We start from the raw sequence: 21,973 nt of genomic DNA, 5'->3' as shown, positions 1-21,973 counted from the left end.
GGGTTCAAGCTAGGGGATTAACGCTTGAAATTTATTCCCTACAGGGTGTTACACATACCAGTCATAATGATAAGTCAAATAAGTTCAAAAAAGGCATAATGATCTAGATAAATACCACATTAACTTATATCCCTCTTCATGCACTATAGTTACCTTCCAATATCACGCAAATAAACAAGATTGCATCATAGCAACCATTTGTATTGAATATCTTTATTCTTGACTATAATCCAACATTTACACATGCCATAAAACAGCAAACTATGTAATTTCTTATTAATCTCCAGTATGCCAAGCAAACCATATGTGTAATGATCACTGACAATTGCTAGCTAAGTTAAATTATCTTTCTCAAAACTTTATTAACTATCCAAAGTACATATAGTCAATCTCTTACATATTTAACAAGGAACGCTATCCATTCATGGTCACTAATGACATTATATACAACATGATCACATAGAATTAGCACTAATTATACTTCATTTTTACTAACTCTAATTTATTTACATTTATCATAATAGAATTGCTGCACATACACACAATATCATACAAATGCTAAAGTACATAACCAAATGGAAAATTAAAATACGTATATATACAATATTCCTTTTTAGACAATAAAATAGATATCTACTTACATGATCTTTCTCTATATTCAATGAGAATGATCATAATAAGTAAATCAAGTCAAGACATATATAATATGCAATACTTAAAATTTGTTACAATAATACGAACTTCCATAATATAACTTAAGTCAATAACACATATTGAAAAATATAGTAAGTAAATCAAGTCAAGACATATATAATATGCAATACTTAAAATTTGTTACAATAATACGAACTTCCATAATACAGCTAAGTCAATAACACATATTGAAAAATATGCAATTAGTTGATAGTTATCTAAATTGTTGACTTAATTGGACACATAATAAGATGTAATTAAAAACTATGCATACAATAGAAAGCAATTTGAAACATATTTCAATATAAAATGACTATATCTTACATACTTATCCCACAAATTCAAGCACAAAATATTAATGTCTAATTCAAATATATTTATTTATTGCTTCACTATTAGCATCTTAATTTCGATTAACAAAATGGTGCGCGCGCATCGCGCGTGTGGAATAAAAACTATTATTTATGAAACATGCAAAGCTATAAAGAGCGAGTAAGAATGAAAGTGAAGGGAAGGAAGGGGGGCAAATTTTATAAGGCTATTTAAAATTTGCAAAACTGTAGAAGATAAATAAGTTGTTGTATGAGAAAGAAGACACATTACCATACATTCCATATTTCCAGGTACACATTAGCACTCTTAAAAATACATATTTAATCAACCAACTAACCAAATTAGAATTCAACTTTAAAATATTTAACTTATAATTCAAATTACAATTCAGCAATTCAACTTTAAGCTATTTAGAAACAACTTTAAAGATAAATTTTATGCGAATATAACTTCTTCTTCTTCTTTTTTTTTTTTTTATTTAGGAAATGTGAATATAACTTATAATTATTATAAACTTATTAATTAAATAATAGTAAACATATATCAAGATTTAGGGATTATTATAAAGTAAAGGCGCTTAATCACTATAAGCGCTTCCCGAGACCAAGCAACTACTTTATATCGTCTAAGGGTCTTGATTGTTTACATACTTCTATCTAACATTGTTTTTTTTTTTTTTTCTTAAACAACCCTGATTTTTTTTTTATTTAATTAAGTCATATTGGAAAATGTAATAATTTAAAATTTTCTTTTATTTAATTATGTTAATATTAATACGTTCAATTAAATACCATAATTTAAACTAAATTTTTACATGTAAAGTAGAAAGCATTACCTATTAAATTCTACCTCCGTTACACATTATTTGCAACGATTTCACATAAAATAGAGAGGGAAAATGTCTAATCGTTGCAAATAATATGTAATGAAGGTAGTATATACAATAATATACACCTCTTAAAACAATAGCTTAACTAATCATGGTTTACTTCGTTACTATTATGAGGGTTGATCGGTCAATGTTATAGGAGTTAACTCATTCAATGTTATAGAAGTTACTTGATCAGTTTATAGATGTTTACTTTATTCTTTACAAGTAGTCACATGGTGTTACCAGCCACACACAAGACGTGCTGAATATCAAATTGTTACGAATAAAATGAGAGAAAATTTGCCAAAAATAACACCACCTTTCACTGGTCTTCCAATAATAGAACAACTTTTAGATTATTTCAAAATAAAACAACCTTTGCTACACATCTACCAAAAATGACATTGTGACACGTGTCACTAGTATTCTACTGAACAGGTTACCAACAGGTAACGTTTTATTTTTGACAGATGTGTTTCAAAGGTCGTTTTATTTTGAAATAATGCAAAGGTTGTTCTATTTTTGGAATACCGGTGAATGTATAAATGTAGTGTTATTATTGCAAATTTTCCTAAAAACGAAACGGTGAAACTAAACTTCAAAAGAGGTGAAATAGTGAACACCACCATAATCGACATGAAAATATCTCAAAACCCTAATCCAATTGAGAAAAAAAAAGGAACAAAAAAACAAAAAAAATGTTAAATATGGAAGAGAAAATATAGATAGATGAGGGAAGATTGTTACGTTGTATTTAATATTCCATCTAGTACGGGATATATATACGTGTACATTACCTAGGGTTCCATCAACGAATAAGACCAAATACCCAATTCTAGAGTATTCTAGATAGTACATGGGATAATAGTCATCCATATTTAGAAATTATCATAACACTCCCCCTTGGATGACTATATATTGAATAAAACAATAACTAACATTTTCCCGAGGTCAGATAAATAACCTGCATCTGCAAAACCAATCAAATTTTCTTTGGACAGCTTTGGGAAAAATAAACCCATATCCTTCGTACCTTGAAGGTAACGAAGTAAATGTTTAATCTCATTCCAATGTCTTCGGGTTGGACATGAACTAAACCTTGCTAATAAATTAACTGAAAATGATATGTCGGGTCGTGTATGATTTGCAAGTTACATTAGTGCTCCAATTGCACTAATATACGGTACTTCAGGACCAAGAATTTCTTCATCATTTTCCCGAGGTCGGAATGGATCTTTCTCTACTTCAAGTGATCTTACAACCATAGGGCTGCTCAATGGATGTGTTGTATCCATAGAAAATCTTGTAAGAACCTTTTCTATGTATGTTGATTGATGCACAAGGATTCCATTCTCTAGGTGTTCTATTTGTAACCCCAAGCAGAATTTTGTCTTTCCTAGATCTTTCATTATTTCGAACTCTTTCTTTAAATAATTAACAGTCACTGAAATCTCTTCAGGAGTTCCAATGATATTCAAATCATCAACATACACTGCAATTATAACAAATCCCGATCTAAATTTCTTTATAAAAATACATGGGCTGATAGGATCATTCTTATAACCTTCTTTCAACAAATACTCACTTAGATGGTTATACCACATACACCCAGATTGTTTCAATCCATAAAGAGATATGTTCAATTTAATACAGAAATGTTCTCGAGAACTAGATTTTGCTGCTTCTGGCAGTTTGAATCCTTCTGGGAGCTTCATGTAAATGACATTATCCAGTGGGCCATATAAATAAGCTGTGACTACATCCATCTAACGTATGTCAAGTCCTTCTCTTATTGTCAGACTAATCAAAAATCTAAAAGTAGTTGCATCCACCACAGGAGAATATGTCTCCTCATAATCAATATCAGGTCTTTGTGAGAATCCTTATGCAACTAAGCGTGCCTTATATCTTATAACTTCACCCTTTTCATTTCTCTTTCGCACAAAGACCCATTTATATCCCATTGGCTTTTCACCTTCAGGTGTACAGACTACAGGTCCGAATACTTCTCTTTTTCCAAGAGATTTTAATTCTGCTTCAATTGCTTCTTTCAATTTTGGCCAATCATTTCTTTGTCTACATTCTTCAATGGATTTTGGTTCATGATCCTCATTATTATCCATAACATCTAATGCTACATTGCATGCAAAAATATCATCGACGTCGATTTGATTTCGGTTCCATGTAATTCCAGACATGATATAATTTGTTGAAATTTCTTCATTATCAGGTACCTGAATTTCTTCTTATATCATGTCTAAAGTCTCTTCTGGATATTCTTCGGAAATTGTTTCTTCAATTTGACCATCATCAATCAATGCTCCTTTTCTTTTCCGAGGATTCTTATTTTTGGAACCTATTGGTCTTCCACGTTTCTAACGTGGTTTAGACTCATTAGCAAATTTATTTTGTCCTTCCGGGACATCTATTTTAAATGGAGCATTTACAGCTGGAATATGTGACTTGATCACTCTTTTTAGGTCAGCAAACGAGTTTGGCAGTTGATTCGCTAAACTTTGTAAATGAATTATCTTTTGAACTTCCAGTTCACATTGTTTAGTTTGAGGATCAAGATAGAATAATGATAATTCATTCCATTTAATTTCCTTTTCCAGCTCTCTTTTTTCTCCCCCTAATGTTGGGAAAAGTGACTCGTTAAAATGACAATTTGCAAAACGAGCCGTAAATAAATCCCCTGTTGTAGGCTCAAGATATTTAATTATTGACGGGGATTCAAACCCAACATATATCCCCAACCTCCTTTGAGGACCCATCTTAGTGCATTGTGGTTGTTTCGGGGGTTTTTGTCCCTCGGGAGAGTTACAACACTGAAACTAGATTCAACTGAGGATGCCTGTACCTGCAAAGCAAACGGACCGCCGGATGGTCGGTGGTCCGCCTCCGAAGATTAAGTCAGTAAATGTTCGGAGATAAAACGTGCACAAGTAAAGTTATCTGCTTGGATTCCAAGCTCAGGTAAAGTGCTGTGTGTTCCGTGAAAACGACAGCTCTGTGGTAAGTGACGTATTGTCTCGTATTGCGTGTCAAAAATTCTCTCTCTGTCATAAATGACATAATGTCCCTATTTATAGGGTCCTTTTGAAAAGTGTGCCTTCCTAGGATCTGGTGACCCAGTAATTAGGTCACGCCGTTTTACGGCGCCTCGGGATTTGGGCCTTAGAAGGCCGCCATCCCAGGGCCAATGCCTGAGTGACACGTGTCACTGGGCCCAAAGGATTTTGAAGCACTTTATGTGTGACACGTGTCGCCACCTGAATGGTCCCTGCTGGACCTGCAGTCCACGTAGGATGGAGAAGAGTCCACCCTCCACGTGTCATCAATCCATAGGTCCAAATGGCACCTATACGGAGGCCACGTGGCACTTTCTGATTGGGCCACCTGGCCGGGTATAAAATACCCAAATCAGTGGTGGAGCTATTGGAACATAAACCACACATCCAAAATTTTTAGATGGGAAATATTTGGTTCCTGACCATAAACCAATTGTAATGGGGAGAACTTGTGATAACTTGTTGGCCTAATGCAATTAGTGCTGCTGCATGTAATATAGCATGTCCCCAAGTAGAGAATGGGAGATTGGATTTCATAAGCAATGGTCTAGCAATTAACTGAATACGTTTTATTAATGACTCCGCCAGACCATTTTGTGTATGAACATGTACTACAGGATGTTCAACATTTATCCCAATGGACATGCAATAATCATTAAAAGCTTGAGATGTAAATTCACCAGCATTGTCAAGCCGAATAGTCTTAATGAGAGTATCTGGAAAATGTGCCGGTAACTTAATCAATTGGGCAAGTAATCTCGCAAACGCCAGGTTACGAGTTGATAACAAAGACACATGTGACCATCTAGTTGATGCGTCAATTAAAACCATAAAATATCTAAATGGTCCACATGGGGGATGTATGGGTCCACAAATATCTCCTTGTATACGTTCCAGAAAACAAATTGATTCAAAATTAATTTTAGCTGGTGATGGGCGAATAATCAACTTGCCTTCTGAGCAAGCAGCACATGAAAAATTATTATGAAGAATCTGCTGGCTCTTCAAAGAATGTCCACATGAATTCGTAATTATTTTTTGCATCATTATTGAACCGGGATGGCCTAACCGGTCATGCCAAACAACAAAATTATCAGTAAACTTCTAGTTTACTATAGCATGAGCTTCAATAGCATTGATTTTTGTGTAGTACAAACCACTGGAGAATGTAGGTAGTTTCTCCAAAACATGTTTTGAGCCTTGAGTTATATTTGTGATTTGAAGGAATTCATTATTTTCTTCATTGATTGTCTCAATATGATAACCATTGTTGCGAATATCCTTAAAACTTAATAAATTTCTTTGAGACAATGGGGAGTATAAAGCATCAATTATTTTAATTTCAGTTCCCCAAGGCAATTTTATAGTGGCTCTTCCGGAGCCCTCAATGATATTTGTACTACCCAATATGGTACTCACATTAATCCTTTTCATCATCAAATGAGAGAAATATTTTTATTTTTAAGTATTGTATGAGTAGTTGCACTGTCAGCAAGACATAATTCTTCACCATTCATAGCAAATTGAACTTGAGTAATATCCATGTTCTTCATGAAATAAAATACATGTCAAAATATTAAGCATAAAAATAAAGATGATAAAATAAATAAATCAATAAAAAACACTCAAATAGTTCAGAAATTTATAAAGCAAAAGTCCTTATTACAACGAAAGAAATAAACTTAAGTAAATCACTAGAATAAGCAAACATAAGTCTAATACTTAAAACTGACACAAAACAATCACTACAAGAAAATAACCTTTTTCGTAGCGATTATTTTAACCTTTAGTATCGATTGTAATTGCAACAAAACGCTTTCCTAACGAATGGTCATTCAATACAATATCCCCCATGGCCTTAGCCTTTAGTAGTGGTTTTCAATATCGCTGGGGTTGGCCTCAATAATCGATACGAAAAACTACATCCAATCGGGTGATTATTGTAGCGATTACAATCGCTATAAATGTTTAACTCATTTTCTTCAAAAAAAAAACATGCGTATGATCTTTACAAGATTCAAACATGCAACCTCAAACTCTTATATTAATGTTTCACCAATAAGCTATGACATATTTTATGTATTCTTTGTCAAACAATATTTATATATCTAGTGTTGAAAAGGCTTTTCGTATCGATTTTTAGGATTTAGTGGCGATTGTAAATGATACGATTTCTCAAAATGATATAAATGTGTAAAAATAGTGTGGATATGTATTATTATGTTTTCCATATTGATTTTATTTGGGAAAACAATGGCGATTGTAAAATGATACGACTTCCTTAATTATTTCACAAACATACTTGCATATTGTAGCGAATGTACAATCGCTATGAAATAATCGCTACGAAAAGATATTTTTCTTGTAGTGAATATAATTTTAATTACTCTCTTCCGCGGCAGTGAAGAAATCAGCAACTTCTAAATGAGTTGTACTGCCAAAATCAAAATTATTCCCTTCCGAGGAAGTAAGGAAATCAACAACATCAAATTGATTGGCATTTCCAAAAGAACAACGTTTGCCTCAACTTTATTTCCTTTCTTCAATGATTCTTGGTAAAGTTCAACAAGATGATTTGGAAATCTACAAACCCGAGACCAATGACCTTTCCCTCCACAACAGTAACATATATTGGTATCATTTTTCTCTTTATCATCCCTACGTTCCCACTTCTGGTGGGAATGTGAGTTTGTGAAAGACCTCCATGACCTCTATCATATCCACGTCCACGACCCCGGTCGCGTCATTGCCCACGACCGCGACCTCTACCTCGACCACTACTGCTGGAATGGTCTCTGTTTTTAGTTTCTTTCTCGTTATGAGTTGTCACAAACGCTTCAGGGAATGGAGTAGAGCCAGTAGGACGTGATTCATGATTTTTCATTAACAGCTCGTTATTTTGCTCAGCCACAAGAAGACACGATATTAATTCAGAATATTTTTTAAAACCTTTGTCTCTATATTGTGTCTGCAAAACAATATTATTAGCATGGAAAGTGGAGTATGTCTTTTCAAGCATTTCTGCATCAGTAATATTTTCTCCACATAATTTCAATTGAGAAGTTTTTTTAAACATAGCTGAGTTATATTCACTAACAGATTTAAAATCTTGCAATCTCAAATTCAACCATTCATAACGAGCTCTAGGGAGTATCACTGTTTTTTGGTGGTCATACCTTTCCTTTAGATTACTCCAAAGGATTTGTGGGTCTTTCACAGTTAAATATTCATTTTTGAGCCCTTCATGGAGGTGATGGCGAAGGAAAATCATGGCTTTAGCCTTATCTTGAGGTGTTGCCTTATTAGCCTCTTTGATTGTTTCACCAAGCCCTTTAGCATCTAAGTGTATTTCAGCATCTAACACCCATGATAAATAATTCTTTCCGGTAATATCAAGGGCCACAAATTCAAGCTTGGCAAGGTTCGACATTTTTCACTATACAAAATAATATTAAAAGATAGGAAAATTTGCAAATTGCAGCCATTTAAAGTTCATATTTTGCAAATTGCAACCATTAATTTTTTTTTTTTTTTTTTTTTTTTTTTTTTTTTTTTTTTTTTTTTTTTTTTTGCAAATTGCAGCTTAAAAGTTTGTATAAATTGTAAATTGCAGCCCGATTCAATTTTTTCATCGGTTTACATGTTGAAAAATCTTCGGTTAAGGTATTAGGGGTCATTTTAGCCCTTAAGGACCCAAATTGAGCTCGGAATTAGAAAAAAATAACGTAAGTGTCTGATATTTACAGTTTCCCACAAATCGATACATTTTTGTTACGCAAAACAAGATACTTGCGTTTTTTTTTTGTTGATTCCGACTTCAATTCGGATCTATAAGGGCTAAAGTGATCTCTAAAACCTTAATCGAAAATTTTTCAACTTGTAAACCGATAAAAAAGTTAAATCGGGTCGCAATTTACAATTTATATGAATTTTTAGGCTGCAATTTGCAATTTTTTTAAATGGCTGTAATTTACAAAATACGAACTTTAAATGGCTGCAATTTGCAAATTTTTCTACAAGATAAGTATATATAAATGGTATCCAAAATATGTACTAAACGTTATAATCATGCATAAATAAACCTGATCTAAATCATGCATAAATAAGGACGAAATAGAAGATGAGAACGTTAGCATGGAGAAAAAAAGAGAATGGAACCTTAAATTATATATCATGCTCTGTATTCGTTATATATGTTTATATTCCAATAAATAAGCATGCAAAAGTAGATAAAAATTAAATTATAATTGTTATGGCTTGCGATCATACTTACATGATAATAATAATATGCGATTCTAGATAAATGTTTGGTAATCCTACTCAGTTGACTAGCAATGATGCTGATAACGTGTTAAATATGGAAGAGAAAATGTAGAGAGACGAGGGAAGATTATTACGTTGTATTTAATATTCCATCTAGCACGGGATATATATACATGTACATTACGTATGATTCTATCAACAGTTAAGATCAAATACCCAACTCTAGAGTATTCTAGATAATACATGGGACTATCCATATTTAGATATTATCATAACAAAAAAAACTTTTTTTCATTATTGAAAGCTCAATATCATCAACAAACAGAAACCACGTGGCAAGTTCCTAATGGCTTATTAGAAGGATGACAAATATTTGATTTGATAAAGTCGGATAAAATCAACTTGTTCAATTTTCAGCCTCTCTTCTCTCGTCTTTTACATCTAACACAACACAAAATATACAAACAAAACCTTTCACTACCTCTTCATCAATGGCGAAAACCTCTGCTTAAATTCAACCCCAAAAAAATTCCCCATCTCTCTCATCGTCAACTCAATACTCTGTGATAATTAAGCTTGGGTTTCATCTCCAATGGCGGCTGTAACATCGTTGTCTTTCTCCGCATTATCTCAGTCATTTGAGAGAAAATTGAGCATTTCTTCGACTCGAACTTTTGCATTTACTTTCGAATCAATTCGTCTGCGCTCTAATTCATCTTCTGATCTTTCTGCTGCTGTTAGAGCTTCGAATTCTTCTTCTGGTTTTGCTGTTCAGTGCATGTCATCTACCTCTGCTGTTACTGGTATTGACTTATGCAATGCTTTTTCTTTATTGAAGTCCAATTGAATTGTCTTTTAGTGTAGTGGAGCGTGAATTGATGGTTAAATTGTATTTTAGTGTTGTTGAATTTGATGAGTGTTTTGTCATAATTTGTGCTGACATTAGTAAAGTAAGGCTATTTTGTTGGAGGTTTTTGTATAAACTTCCTAAGTCTTTTAATAAGCATAACTATTAGACTTTTGCAATAATTTGTTTGACCACGAAATTTATGTACTTGTTTATTTTTATTTTTGTAGTTTAAAAAATTAATAAGTTATGAAATGTGGTTGGATTAGTCTCATTTTGTATTTTCTAAACATTAGCATTGCATAATTTAAAGTTGTGCATTGGCATGCTCGAAACTTCAATTGTTGCAGTTATAAAAAAAAATGGAGCAAGAAGATTTTATAGTATATAGGGAGCCACTTTTGCTTGGGGCTTTGATGCGAGGTAGACTGATTATCACTCCTAAAGTCCTAAGGGCATTCTTTGAATGGGGGTAGTGTATTAACGGGTAATAAATTCAAACTAGTGAAAATGAAGATATATTTAGGTAATTGTGAGGAAAAATGAGGTAGTAATAGCGTGATTGCAAGGAAATTGAGATAATGATGATAAGGGGGAGAGAAAGCCATTGACCTCATCCTAGTATACTGGTGGGTAACTACCACTTACATCTTTTCTTAAACATCACCGCATCCTCTTAAGCATCTTTTTTATTTACATTCAATTTTCTTGGTTAAACACTACGACTTTAACATTTTAATCCAATCATTTATATTGGTCTTAATCCAAGCACGAACTAAGATTTTAACCTAATTTTTTGTATTGGCCTTACTCCAAGCATGAACTAAGACTTTAACCCAATTGTTTGTTGCTTATCTATGGTGAAGAACTGAAGATGAGAGGTGCTGATAAGAATTGCACTCGATAGAAGTTGAATGTCTAATTTACATATTATTAGAAGAATAATGGGAAAATGAAGACCAAATATTGTTGGTTGGTAAAGTTATATGTTGTGGTTAGGTTTTAGATAGGATAATGTGAATTATGAATTTCTGGTTTTTAGTTTAGAGAGTAAATGAACCAAATGGCAGTCCCTGGAAAGTATGACTTGAGTCTTTTGGTTAAAACTAGGAAAAGATTATATGTGAACAATTTTTTAAACTCTACTAGAGTTGGAAGTTTGGAACGAATCACTATGTTGTTTTTGTTGCTATGTATGCCTTTTAGCAGTTGTGAGTTCTGGATGAATTATGCCTGTGTTGTCTAAGTTTCCTTCCTCTGCCTCATCTTTGTGTCAAATTCTATTTCACGTTTTTTTCAAGTATAATGTTTGATGTTAAAATAGTCACTAATTCCTAAATTTATGTCTATTAACTCTTAATAAGAGGAAAACAAAAAAGAATATTTGATAAACTACGGTGTGTTTGGATAAGGAAATAGGAAAGAAAAGAAGGGGAGGGAAAAAGATGAGTTTTCCTTCCAAATCTCTCCATCGTTGGAGAGATCAATTTCTTAAATCCCTCCATTTCTCTCCCCTCCAATTCCCTTCCTTCCGAATTTATTATTTAAATGAAAGATAATCCATCCTTCCAATTCCCTTTCCTTCCTTTCCCTTTATTTCCTTCAATTCAAACAAAGTGTTAATATAATTGATGAACAGTCACTCCTATTATTTTGTGGAAAGACAAATTCCATTCCGGAGTGGCTTCTTAGTTGACAATGTGTACTGAATTTATTTACTGAGTTTGTTCATATAGGGAGAACGTATATTAAGAGTATAGTTGTATAAGTATTAGCATCTATACGAATGGAAAGAGCCTATAGACTGCTCCTTGTTTAAAGTTTGACGTAGCTTAGCCATAGTGTTAGGACCAACCTTCCATGACTTGTATTTTCCATAAATGCTTTTTAGGACTTTTCTTTAGATTTTCAATGCTTTATATTCAATCATGATATTTCTGTCAATCCAGTGTGTATTTCCAAGATAAATCTCGTTAGGTAGTGAATTATGTAATTATCAATGGATGTGAAATCAAAGATGGTTACCTTGTGCTGCCTTTCTTTGGCACTTGTGTTGTGTTTTAGTCCAATATAGATGTTGTATCATCACTTGTTTTGAAACATTATAAACTCACTAGAGTTAAACATTATTTCTATTAGGTAGTTTCTCATAAAAAAATGTCTTTTAATTGGTAATTTCTGACAAAAAAATCCTTCTATCATCAACCCTTGTTCTCAAAAGGAATGAATGTCCCTTCTATAATCAAACACTTGGGTCACTAGGTGCACATGAGCCCCTTAACACACAAAGCATGCACCCTTGCTGACAAACAGGCAAGCATGCATTGCACGATCGTGTTTAGACACTCCTAGCATGAACTCTTTTTCCTCACTTCATAACAAGTAGAAAGTATGCCATGTATGCTTTTATGGGGCCGGTAAGAGATAGAATGTTATGGATTCAGCTAGAGGTACGGCCCAGCCCATCAAGGTTTACTCAAGAAGGCCCAAGTCAAGAATACACAAGGGTCAGCAAGAAGAAAGTGAAAGTAGCCGTTTGATAGAGGGAGTCAACGATGGGGACATCTAAGTGAGTCAACTTCAACAAAGAGAAGAGACAAAGATCATTAAGAGTTTATTAGGGAAAGTAGCAGGAGTAATTTATATGTCTTATTTTGGTTGTGCTATTTTTATGTCTAAATAGTCACATGTATCTCTTTTGTCATGGGAAAGCTTAGTATTAGTATGAGTAGAGAGTATTTGGAAAGGGCATCCAGAAATTAAGTAAGAACTTCTTGAGAGTAGTAGCCTCAAGCTACCATGAGAGTTATGGCCTCAAGCCATTGACTATCCATTGTAATCGTCAGTTTAATTAATCAAATTAACAATCAAACTTTCCCTTAATTGTTGTCTTAGTAGTATAATTGCTGTGTGGAAATCGGTCCCTGACATCTTGGTATCAGAGCGGTACGGTCATGGCGGGGGGTCCATCGTTAACCCAACGTGCCGACGCGGTGGACGAAAAGATAGAGGAGGTGGAGTCACGCTTGAAGTCAATTGGGGAAAAGCTGACCAACCAAGATGTTTCAATAGGGCGAGCAGTCGCGGAGGCCGTAGGGAAGGCTAAGGCCGAAACACAGAAAGCCATAACCGACCATTTCACCACCCTGTTCGAGTCGGAGAAGAAAAGGCAGGAGGACGACTGGATCAGACTCGAAGGAAGGATAGATCGACACCGGAAGGACCAGGAAATGCAGGCTATCTTAAATGCCAAGGAGCAGGACAAATTCAGAGAGGAAATCCAGAACGCCGTGGCGGCGGCCACCACAGTCCGAGCACCGCCACCACCACCACCGCCCCCTTTTACCCCTGTTGGCGAGGGAAACATCCAAATTCATGGCGAAAATGAGGTGCGAACTCCGAGAGAAGAGCATTTTGGCATGCCGAATTGGAGAGAACCCAGAGGGTGGAACGACGGAGGTCAGTATGACGGCGGAGGAGGAGGCCATTGGAAACAGAAAAAACTCGACATGCCGACTTTCGAAGGAAAGGACCCGGATAATTGGGTCATGAGGGCTAAGATGTATTTCGACTTCTACCGTCTTTCGGAAGAGGATAAAGTCACCGCGGCGGTGGTGGCCATGGACGGGCCGGCGTTGCAGTGGTACCATTGGGAGAATAGGCGGAGGCCGATAAGGGGGTGGGCGGATCTGAGGATGAGAGTATTGAGGGAGTTCTGTCCGACTAACTCCGGCACACTACAAAAACAGTGGCTCGCCGTAACTCAGACATTGACAGTGGAAGAGTACAGGCGAAAATAATGCGAGGTCAGTTTATAAATGGCCTTAATGAGAAAATCCGAGCTGAATTGAGGTTATTGGATTCGGATTCATTGGAGCGGGCCATGGAACTGGCGGGTAGAATTGAAGAAAGGAATCGGGTTAACGGAGAGAAGAAAGGGGTCGGACCTTGGCAGGTCGGACCGAGTTCAGCGGGGCCCAGTTCAAGTGCGGGTGGAAGTAAAGGAGGGGGGTTGATCCAAACTTATGGGTTGCCCACTAACACGGGGCCCACGAGAAGTTGGACCAAGCTACAAGAATCTCAGGGGTCTGTTAGCATGGGCCGGCCCAATGCAAGCCAAACAACTAAATCCACCACAGATGCGATGAAAGATGGGGTGTGGGACATAGGTGCAAGCGTAAGGAGTTGAGCGTTTTGATGGTGGCTGAGGGACCCGAGGAGATGGAGGAAGAGTTGGCCGTGGACGGGGAAGAAGAAGAAACCGTGGGAATCTCATTATGCTCCGTGGTTGGGATTTCAAATCCTAAAACCATGAAACTCAAGGGGTCAATCTGTGGGAAGGAGGTGATTGTGATGATAGACCCGGGGGCGACGCATAATTTCGTGTCACTCCGGTTAGTCGAGGATTACGGGCTGCCGAGAGAGGAAGCCGGTGAGTTCGAGGTAGCATTGGGCAATGGTGAAACAGTGAAGGGGATGGGAATTAGTCGTGGTGTTAAGTTGGGCTTGAAGGGTGGAATCACATTGGTGGAGGATTTTCTACCTTTGGGTCTTGGGAATGCCGATATTATTTTGGGGGTGCAATGGTTGGGGAAGCTCGGAGCGGTCACCACTAATTGGAAAACGCATGTCATGAAATTCACCATCGCCGGAGTCCCGATAACATTAGTGGGTGATCCTTCCCTTGAGAAAACCCAAGTACCGTTAAAGGCCATGATTAAAGGGTTGAGCAAAAATAGAGGCGGGTTGTTAGTGGAAATTAACCTCGCGGAGGAGGTAAAGCAGCCACAAAAGGGCAGCCTAGTCCCGCGCTTTTTGGAGCAAGTATTGGGCGAGTACGAGGGAGTTTTTGAGATGCCGGATGGGCTACCTCCTAGCCGTGACCACGAGCATGCAATTCTACTCAAAGAAGGAAGCAACCCCGTTAGTGTTCGACCATACCGTTACCCCTAAGCTCAAAAAGATGAGATTGAAAGACTCATCCAAGAAATGTTGGATGCCGGAATTATTCAACCATCCACAAGCCCTTTTAGTAGCCCGGTGCTACTAGTGAAGAAGAAGGATGGGAGTTGGAGGTTTTGTGTTGATTATAGGGCACTTAACAAGGAAACGGTGGCCGACAAATACCCTATTCCCGTCATCGAAGAGCTCCTTGATGAGCAACATGGGGCAACCATTTTCTCCAAGCTAGATTTGAAGTCCGGCTATCATCAAATCCGAATGAAAGTCGATGACATCCACAAGACCGTGTTTAGAACTCATGAGGGTCACTACGAATTTCAAGTGATGCCTTTTGGGTTGACTAACGCGCCGACGACTTTTCAATCCCTTATGAATGTGGTGTTTAAGCCATATTTAAGGAAATTTGTGTTAGTTTTCTTCGACGATATTTTGATATATAGCTGTGTTGAGAGGGAGCATGAGAGCCATGTAAGAATAGTGTTGAAGACCTTGGCCTAGCACAAGCTATATGCTAACAAGAAGAAATGTGAATTTGGGAGTTTGAAAGTGGCCTATCTTGGACACGTCATTTCTAGTGAAGGAGTAGCCATGGATGGAGATAAGGTGAATGCCATAGTGAGGTGGGAAACCCCAAGAAACTTGAGGGAGCTTCGCGGTTTTCTTGGGCTAACCGGTTATTACCGGAAGTTTGTGGCCCAATATGTCCAAATTGCCGGCCCACTCACTTCCCAACTTAAGAAAGATTGTTATGGGTGGTCATCGGAAGCTACTCTAGCCTTTGAGAACCTCAAGAAAGCCATGACCACGGCCCGGTGCTAGCAATGCCGAATTTTTTGAAGGAGTTTATAGTAGAGACCGATGCCTCCGGATTCGGGGTGGGAGCCGTGTTATCTCAAGAGGGAAGGCCGATTGTGTTCTTTAGCAAGCTCTTAGGGGTTAGAGCTAGGGAGAAATCAATTTACGAAAAGGAGCTCATGGCTATTTGTTTGGCAATCTTGAGGTGGAAACACTATCTCCTTGAAAGGCACTTTGTTGTAAGGACCGATCAACAAAGTTTGAGGTACATCACTCAACAAAGGGAGGTGGGTGGAGAGTATAAAAAATGGATGAGAAAGTTGGTGGGATTCGATTTTGAAGTTCAATATCGGCCGGGGGCTTCGAACCGTGTCGCGGATGCTTTGTCTCGAAGGGATTATGCGAAGGTGCAACTAGGAGCTTTGGTCCATTCTCACGTAGTGGATTGGAGTGAGTTGGAAAGGGAGATTCAGCAGGATAAATGGTTAGCCCAACTCAAAGTGGGCCTGGAAAATGGTCAGGAAGGCCCAGGGGGTTTTATTTGGAAGGTCAGAGAATTGTATTCAAAGGAAGACTAGTGTTGCCCAAATCTTCGAAATTCATCCCAATTCTGTTGAGAGAATATCACGACACGCCGACGGGGGGCCATGACGGAGAAGTTAAAACCTATCTCCGCTTGGCGGCGGATTGGTTTTGGGGTGGAATGCGGCGCGAGGTTGGGGAATATGTGCGCCGATGTGATGTATGTCAGCGAAACAAGGCCGTTCAACGGCATCCTCTTGGCTTACTACAACCACTTCCAATTCCGGTGGCGATTTGGGAGGATTTATCAATGGATTTCGTCGAAGGGTTACCGTTATCCAAGGGGTTCGATTCGATTTTGGTGGTAGTGGACCGCTTATCGAAATGCAGTCACTTCATTGGGTTGAAACACCCTTTTAATGCTTTGAAGGTGGCTGATTGTTTTGTCAGGGAGGTGGTGAAGCTCCATGGATTTCCGTCGACCATTGTTTCGGATCGAGATCGGGTTTTTATGAGCATATTTTGGCGAGAATTATTCCGGCTGCAGGGCACCTATTTGAAGCGGAGCACCGCCTATCACCCGCAATCGGATGGGCAAACGGATGTCGTGAACAAGGGGTTGGAAACTTACCTCCGGTGTTTCATCACAAATCAGCCTAAGAAGTGGGCTGATTGGCTGTCGTGGGCAGAGTATGCTTACAACACCTCCCCTCACACTTCCACGAGGCTCACCCCATTCAAGGTGGTTCACGGGAGGGATCCCCCGAAATTGTGGCGGGTGGGCAGCGGTCAGACGCCGGTCGACCAGTTGGAAGAGTGGTTGCAAGAAAGGGATCTAATCCTTGATGAGTTATGCGTGAATTTGATAAGGGCACAGCAATTGATGAAAGAGTACGCTGATAAGAAGAGGAGAGATGATGAATTCGCGGAGGGGGACTTGGTATTTCTGAAATTGCAACCGTAGCGACAACGCTCGCTAGCCAAACGGCCAAATGAAAAGCTCAGTGCTCGTTTTTATGGTCCTTTCAAGGTAATTCGGCGCGTGGGGAAGGTGGCGTATGAATTGGAATTACCATCAACAAGTCGAATCCATCCAATTTTTCATATATCTCAATTGAAGAAGGCTGCCGGAAGTGTACCGGTCAACCCAACACTACCGGCGCAACTTACAGCAGAGTTGGAATTGCTAGTGGAACCTGAGGAGGTGTTGGATGTGCGCAAGGGCAGGGAGCAAGAAACAGAGGTTCTGATCAAGTGGATGGGATTACCCGCTTTCGAAGCTACGTGGGAGGAGTGCACCGCCATAGCTTGGCGTTTTCCCGAGTTCCACCTTGAGGACAAGGTGAATCTCGAGGCGGCGGGTATTGTTATGGATTCAGCTAGAGATACGGCCCAGCCCATCAAGGTTTACTCAAGAAGGCCCAAGTCAAGAATACACAAGGGTCAGCAAGAAGAAAGTGAAAGTAGCCGTTTGATAGAGGGAGTCAACGATGGGGACATCTAAGTGAGTCAACCTCAACAAAGAGAAGAGACAAAGATCATTAAGAGTTTATTAGGGAAAGTAGCAGGAGTAATTTATATGTCTTATTTTGGTTGTGCTATTTTTATGTCTAAATAGTCACATGTATCTCTTTTGTCATGGGAAAGCTTAGTATTAGTATGAGTAGAGAGTATTTGGAAAGGGCATCCAGAAATTAAGTAAGAACTTCTTGAGAGTAGTAGCCTCAAGCTACCATGAGAGTTATGGCCTCAATCCATTGACTATCCATTGTAATCGTCAGTTTAATTAATCAAATTAACAATCAAACTTTCCCTTAATTGCTGTCTTAGTAGTATAATTGCTGTGTGGAAATCGGTCCCTGACATAGAATAATTGCTTTTTTTTAAAAAAAATCTGTATTGCTATTTTTTGGTCACTTTACTCTATTTGGTTATTGTATCATATTGGTAGTTCGTTTAGTTACTGTAAAGGTAAATAAGTTTTAACTCATTTTCCTTCTTTTACACGCTTGTCAAGGGAAGAATGAGAAAAGGACTTTTTATTATTATTATCAGTTTAATAATATTTTTATTTGTATATACTTTCAGAAACCCCCCCAGTATCCGAGACGAAGTTAAATTTTCTAAAGGCCTACAAACGGCCAATTCCTAGTATCTACAACAATGTGCTACAAGAGTTGATTGTTCAGCAACATTTGATGAGATACAAGAGGACATACAGATATGATCCTGTGTTTGCCCTTGGTTTTGTTACTGTCTATGATCAGCTGATGGAGGGGTATCCCAGTGATGAAGATCGAAGTGCCATCTTTGAAGCTTACATAAGGGCACTAAATGAGGATCCCGAGCAGTACAGGTTTGTGTTGGTTGCAATTACTTGTCATGTTCTTGGATTATAAAGTGAAATTGAAAATTTGGAAGTGAAGTTGACTCCCACTAGCAAAAAGCATGTTCCCCTACTAGAGGTTTAGGTGATAAGAATTAAAGTTTCTATGCTGCTCACTTGCATAAGCACATAATTTGAACGAGTTAAGGAGATGTATTTTCAACGCATGCCACTGTTTACATTATAACAAAGGTAGATTATAGAACATTTACCTTCGAATTTTTTTACATTTATTTTCTATCTTTTGTTTTAGGTACTTCCTTTTCATAATTATGTCTGTGACCTCGGTGTAGCTTTCCTACATGTTTTACATTTAATGATTTTAGTGTCCTGTCGCAAGTTCATGTATTTCTGGCTTTCTCATATCATCCTTATATGTTGATTTTTCAAGTCACTCAAGTAGTTCGTTTCCTGCTTATCCATTCAAATGTCTAGGTATCTTTGGAAGTTACATCTTTCTTTATGTTTTCATGGAGCAGTTAAGGTAGTATACTCACCCTTAATATGAATTGGGCTTTTTATTCTTTATTCCCATTCCCCAAAGTTCTTTGCTCTTTCCTTTTAAGTAATTTCCATTTCCCCTTCAAAAAAAAAAAAAAAAAAAAGTAATTTCCATTGAATTCTTTCTTCTTGTGCTTTATTTCTATTTGTGCAGAAAGTTACCATTTTAGCTTTAGTTTGTCCATCCTATGGGACACACTTCCCTCACTTTTATTTAAGTATACTTTCACGTGTGTAAAAGGTACCAATTTACCCCGCTTTCTTCTTTGCCTTTGTATGTGGAGCTACAATTAGAGGGGAAAATTATTGTAAAATGGCTAGACGTAAGGTTCAGTACATTAAAGCCTCTGTGTCAAACTGTGTGATATTTTCAGTATCCCTTTTCACAAGGGCTGAACATATTGCATGACCTGTTTGAGTACATATGAGTATATATATATTCCTGTGTTGAATTCAAGGTCCAGAAATTTTGCCTTGTGTGATGACTTATGAATGTTATACATACGTTTAACTGTAATTCAGATAGTAATGGTCCAATTTCAAACATTTGAATTGTTATTCAAATAGTGACAGTTCAACCTTCTATCCATTAGAAAAGATGCACAGAAATTGGAGGAGTGGGGTCGTACCCAAACATCTGCTTCACTGGTTGATTTCTCATCAAGAGAAGGTGAAATAGAGGACATCTTAAAGGATATTGCTGCAAGAGCTGGTGGAAATGGGAGCTTTAGTTACAGTCGATTCTTTGCAGTTGGCTTGTTTCGTCTCCTTGAATTAGCTAATGCGTCTGAACCCACCGTCTTAGAGAAGGTCAGTTTACAAACTTCTTTTAATGTTATTCTTGTTGTGTTTCATTGTCTCTGAATAAATTATGGTTCTAACCATATCATACTACTGAGTTTGTTTTGGCTACTGTGATTTGCCTGAAAATCTTTATCTCCATTGTCTAGTTGCCACTGAAATTCTTAATATAAATCAATCTAGATCCTGAAATCTATTACTCTCATTTGGTGATATTATATAATCTATTGAAGTTTTTCAAAGAATTACTGGCTGATGAACCTTCTTGAAGGAACACGTTATTCATGATTCATGAGCAAGCATATTGGTTCAGGCTGTTACTTCTATAATAGGCGCTGGTGATGTTATCTTGTTGATATTCGCAAAAGCTCTTACGCCTCTTAGAATATGCTTTTATTCTTCTTTTCTCTCAATTATATTCTTTGCATGGTTACTTGAGAAACTTATGAGAACCAAATGCCAAATTCCAATCATTCATAGTTTTATTTGACTTATTGCACAACAGCTCTGCTCAGCCTTGAATGTAAATAAGAAAAATGTGGATCGGGATCTTGATGTATATCGCAACCTCCTATCAAAACTTGTACAAGCGAAAGAGCTGTTAAAGGAATATGTGGAAAGGTGAGTCTCAAAACCAATGGCATTCTTTTCTGCAAGCCAGATATTTCTTACAGAATCAAGAGAAAATCATTCGGATTGATTTGAATGTTTATGTTTCTTGTAATTCTTGCAGAGAGAAGAAGAAAAGAGGAGAGAGAGCAGAAGTACAGCAAGCTAATGAGGCGATGACAAAGTGATTGGGAGCATACCAAAGCCGTTGTACAACATTGCTGTCAATTTGTACTAGTATTATTATTTGCACCTATAGTGGCCATATTTTTGTTTCCAAGTAACTTAGTAGAGAGCTCGAGAGTTATACATGTCTATATTATCCCCTGCTCTTGTTTAGATTCAGTTATATGAGGTTGCTTGCAAGTGTAATTACATACATGTATTTTTGTTTCAACTACAGAGGAAAAAAAAATACATGTATATTATTTCAACTACACCGAAAAAATTCATTTCAGATTTGCTGATTTCATATCCAGGCCACTATATGTCTCGTAACTATGTATAACTTGAATTTGTGTTGTTCTCCGTAACATTTTGAGAGATTGCAAGTTGCTCGATTTGATTTTGAGTCAGAGATAGCTATCTGTAATAGAATTGATCCGACTCAAGGTTAACACAATGTTGGTAGGCATAGATTTGCCTATCGTGTGATCGTGTTTGGCATGATTAGGAGGTACATTGAAATGTGGATGGCTTGTGGGAATGGGTTAATGAAGATGTAAATTGGGAACTTGCTAATTAATCTTTCCAAAAAATATTCAAGAATTTTGCCCTTATGTAATTTTTCGGTATGTTCTTATGGACAAGTTGTCCATTGATAAATAAAGGTACTAAACTCCAACGGTCCACCTCTTTTTTTTTTTTTTTTTTTTTTTTTTTTTTTTTTTTTTTTTTTTTTTTTTAAAGGGGAGTAAAGATTGATCATTAAATGGCCAAAGCATCCATAAGTACATAGGGAGATACATTAGAAGGCACACAATTTTCCAGTATTTGCTCAACATCAAAAGGGATATAGTAGCTAAGTTATGAGCCACTGTATTTCCGTCACGCTTCACATGTGCCCATTGAAGACTCTTGTAAGCTGCACTCTGTGATATTGCATCACACAAGATCGCGTCCAGCTCTGTGAGATGTGCAGCTCCCTTAGACAGCCTGTTAACAGCAATTTGGCAATCTGTTTCAACAATTACATCCTCGCAACCAAATTTGCACCCCAGTCTGATGGCATAATCAATGGCCTTTGCTTCTGCAACTTCTACCTGCCAGCACGCTCTTACTCTCTTTGTTGCAGCAAAGATCACCTTACCCCTTGAATC

The 21,973-nt window shown here is 37.3% G+C and overlaps 1 protein-coding gene across 1 annotated transcript; it reads left to right on the top strand.

Annotated features, from left to right (window-relative positions):
• The first annotated feature begins 9,646 nt into the window (after nucleotides 1-9,646).
• On the top strand, nucleotides 9,647-21,126 carry LOC145558470 (protein THYLAKOID FORMATION1, chloroplastic-like). The gene is made up of 5 exons (XM_081619721.1): nucleotides 9,647-10,034; nucleotides 18,446-18,713; nucleotides 19,838-20,054; nucleotides 20,551-20,666; nucleotides 20,779-21,126. The coding sequence occupies exons 1-5, from the start codon at nucleotides 9,824-9,826 to the stop codon at nucleotides 20,840-20,842; spliced, it is 876 nt and encodes a 291-aa protein (XP_081475847.1). The 5' UTR covers nucleotides 9,647-9,823; the 3' UTR covers nucleotides 20,843-21,126.
• The last annotated feature ends 847 nt before the right edge of the window (nucleotides 21,127-21,973 follow it).

The sequence above is a fragment of the Chenopodium album genome, chromosome 9 (genome assembly GCF_948465745.1).
Source record: "Chenopodium album chromosome 9, dcCheAlbu1.1, whole genome shotgun sequence".
NCBI lineage: Eukaryota > Viridiplantae > Streptophyta > Magnoliopsida > Caryophyllales > Amaranthaceae > Chenopodium > Chenopodium album.
Note: the sequence above shows the minus strand (reverse complement) of the source record. Positions and strands in the feature narration are given on the sequence as shown.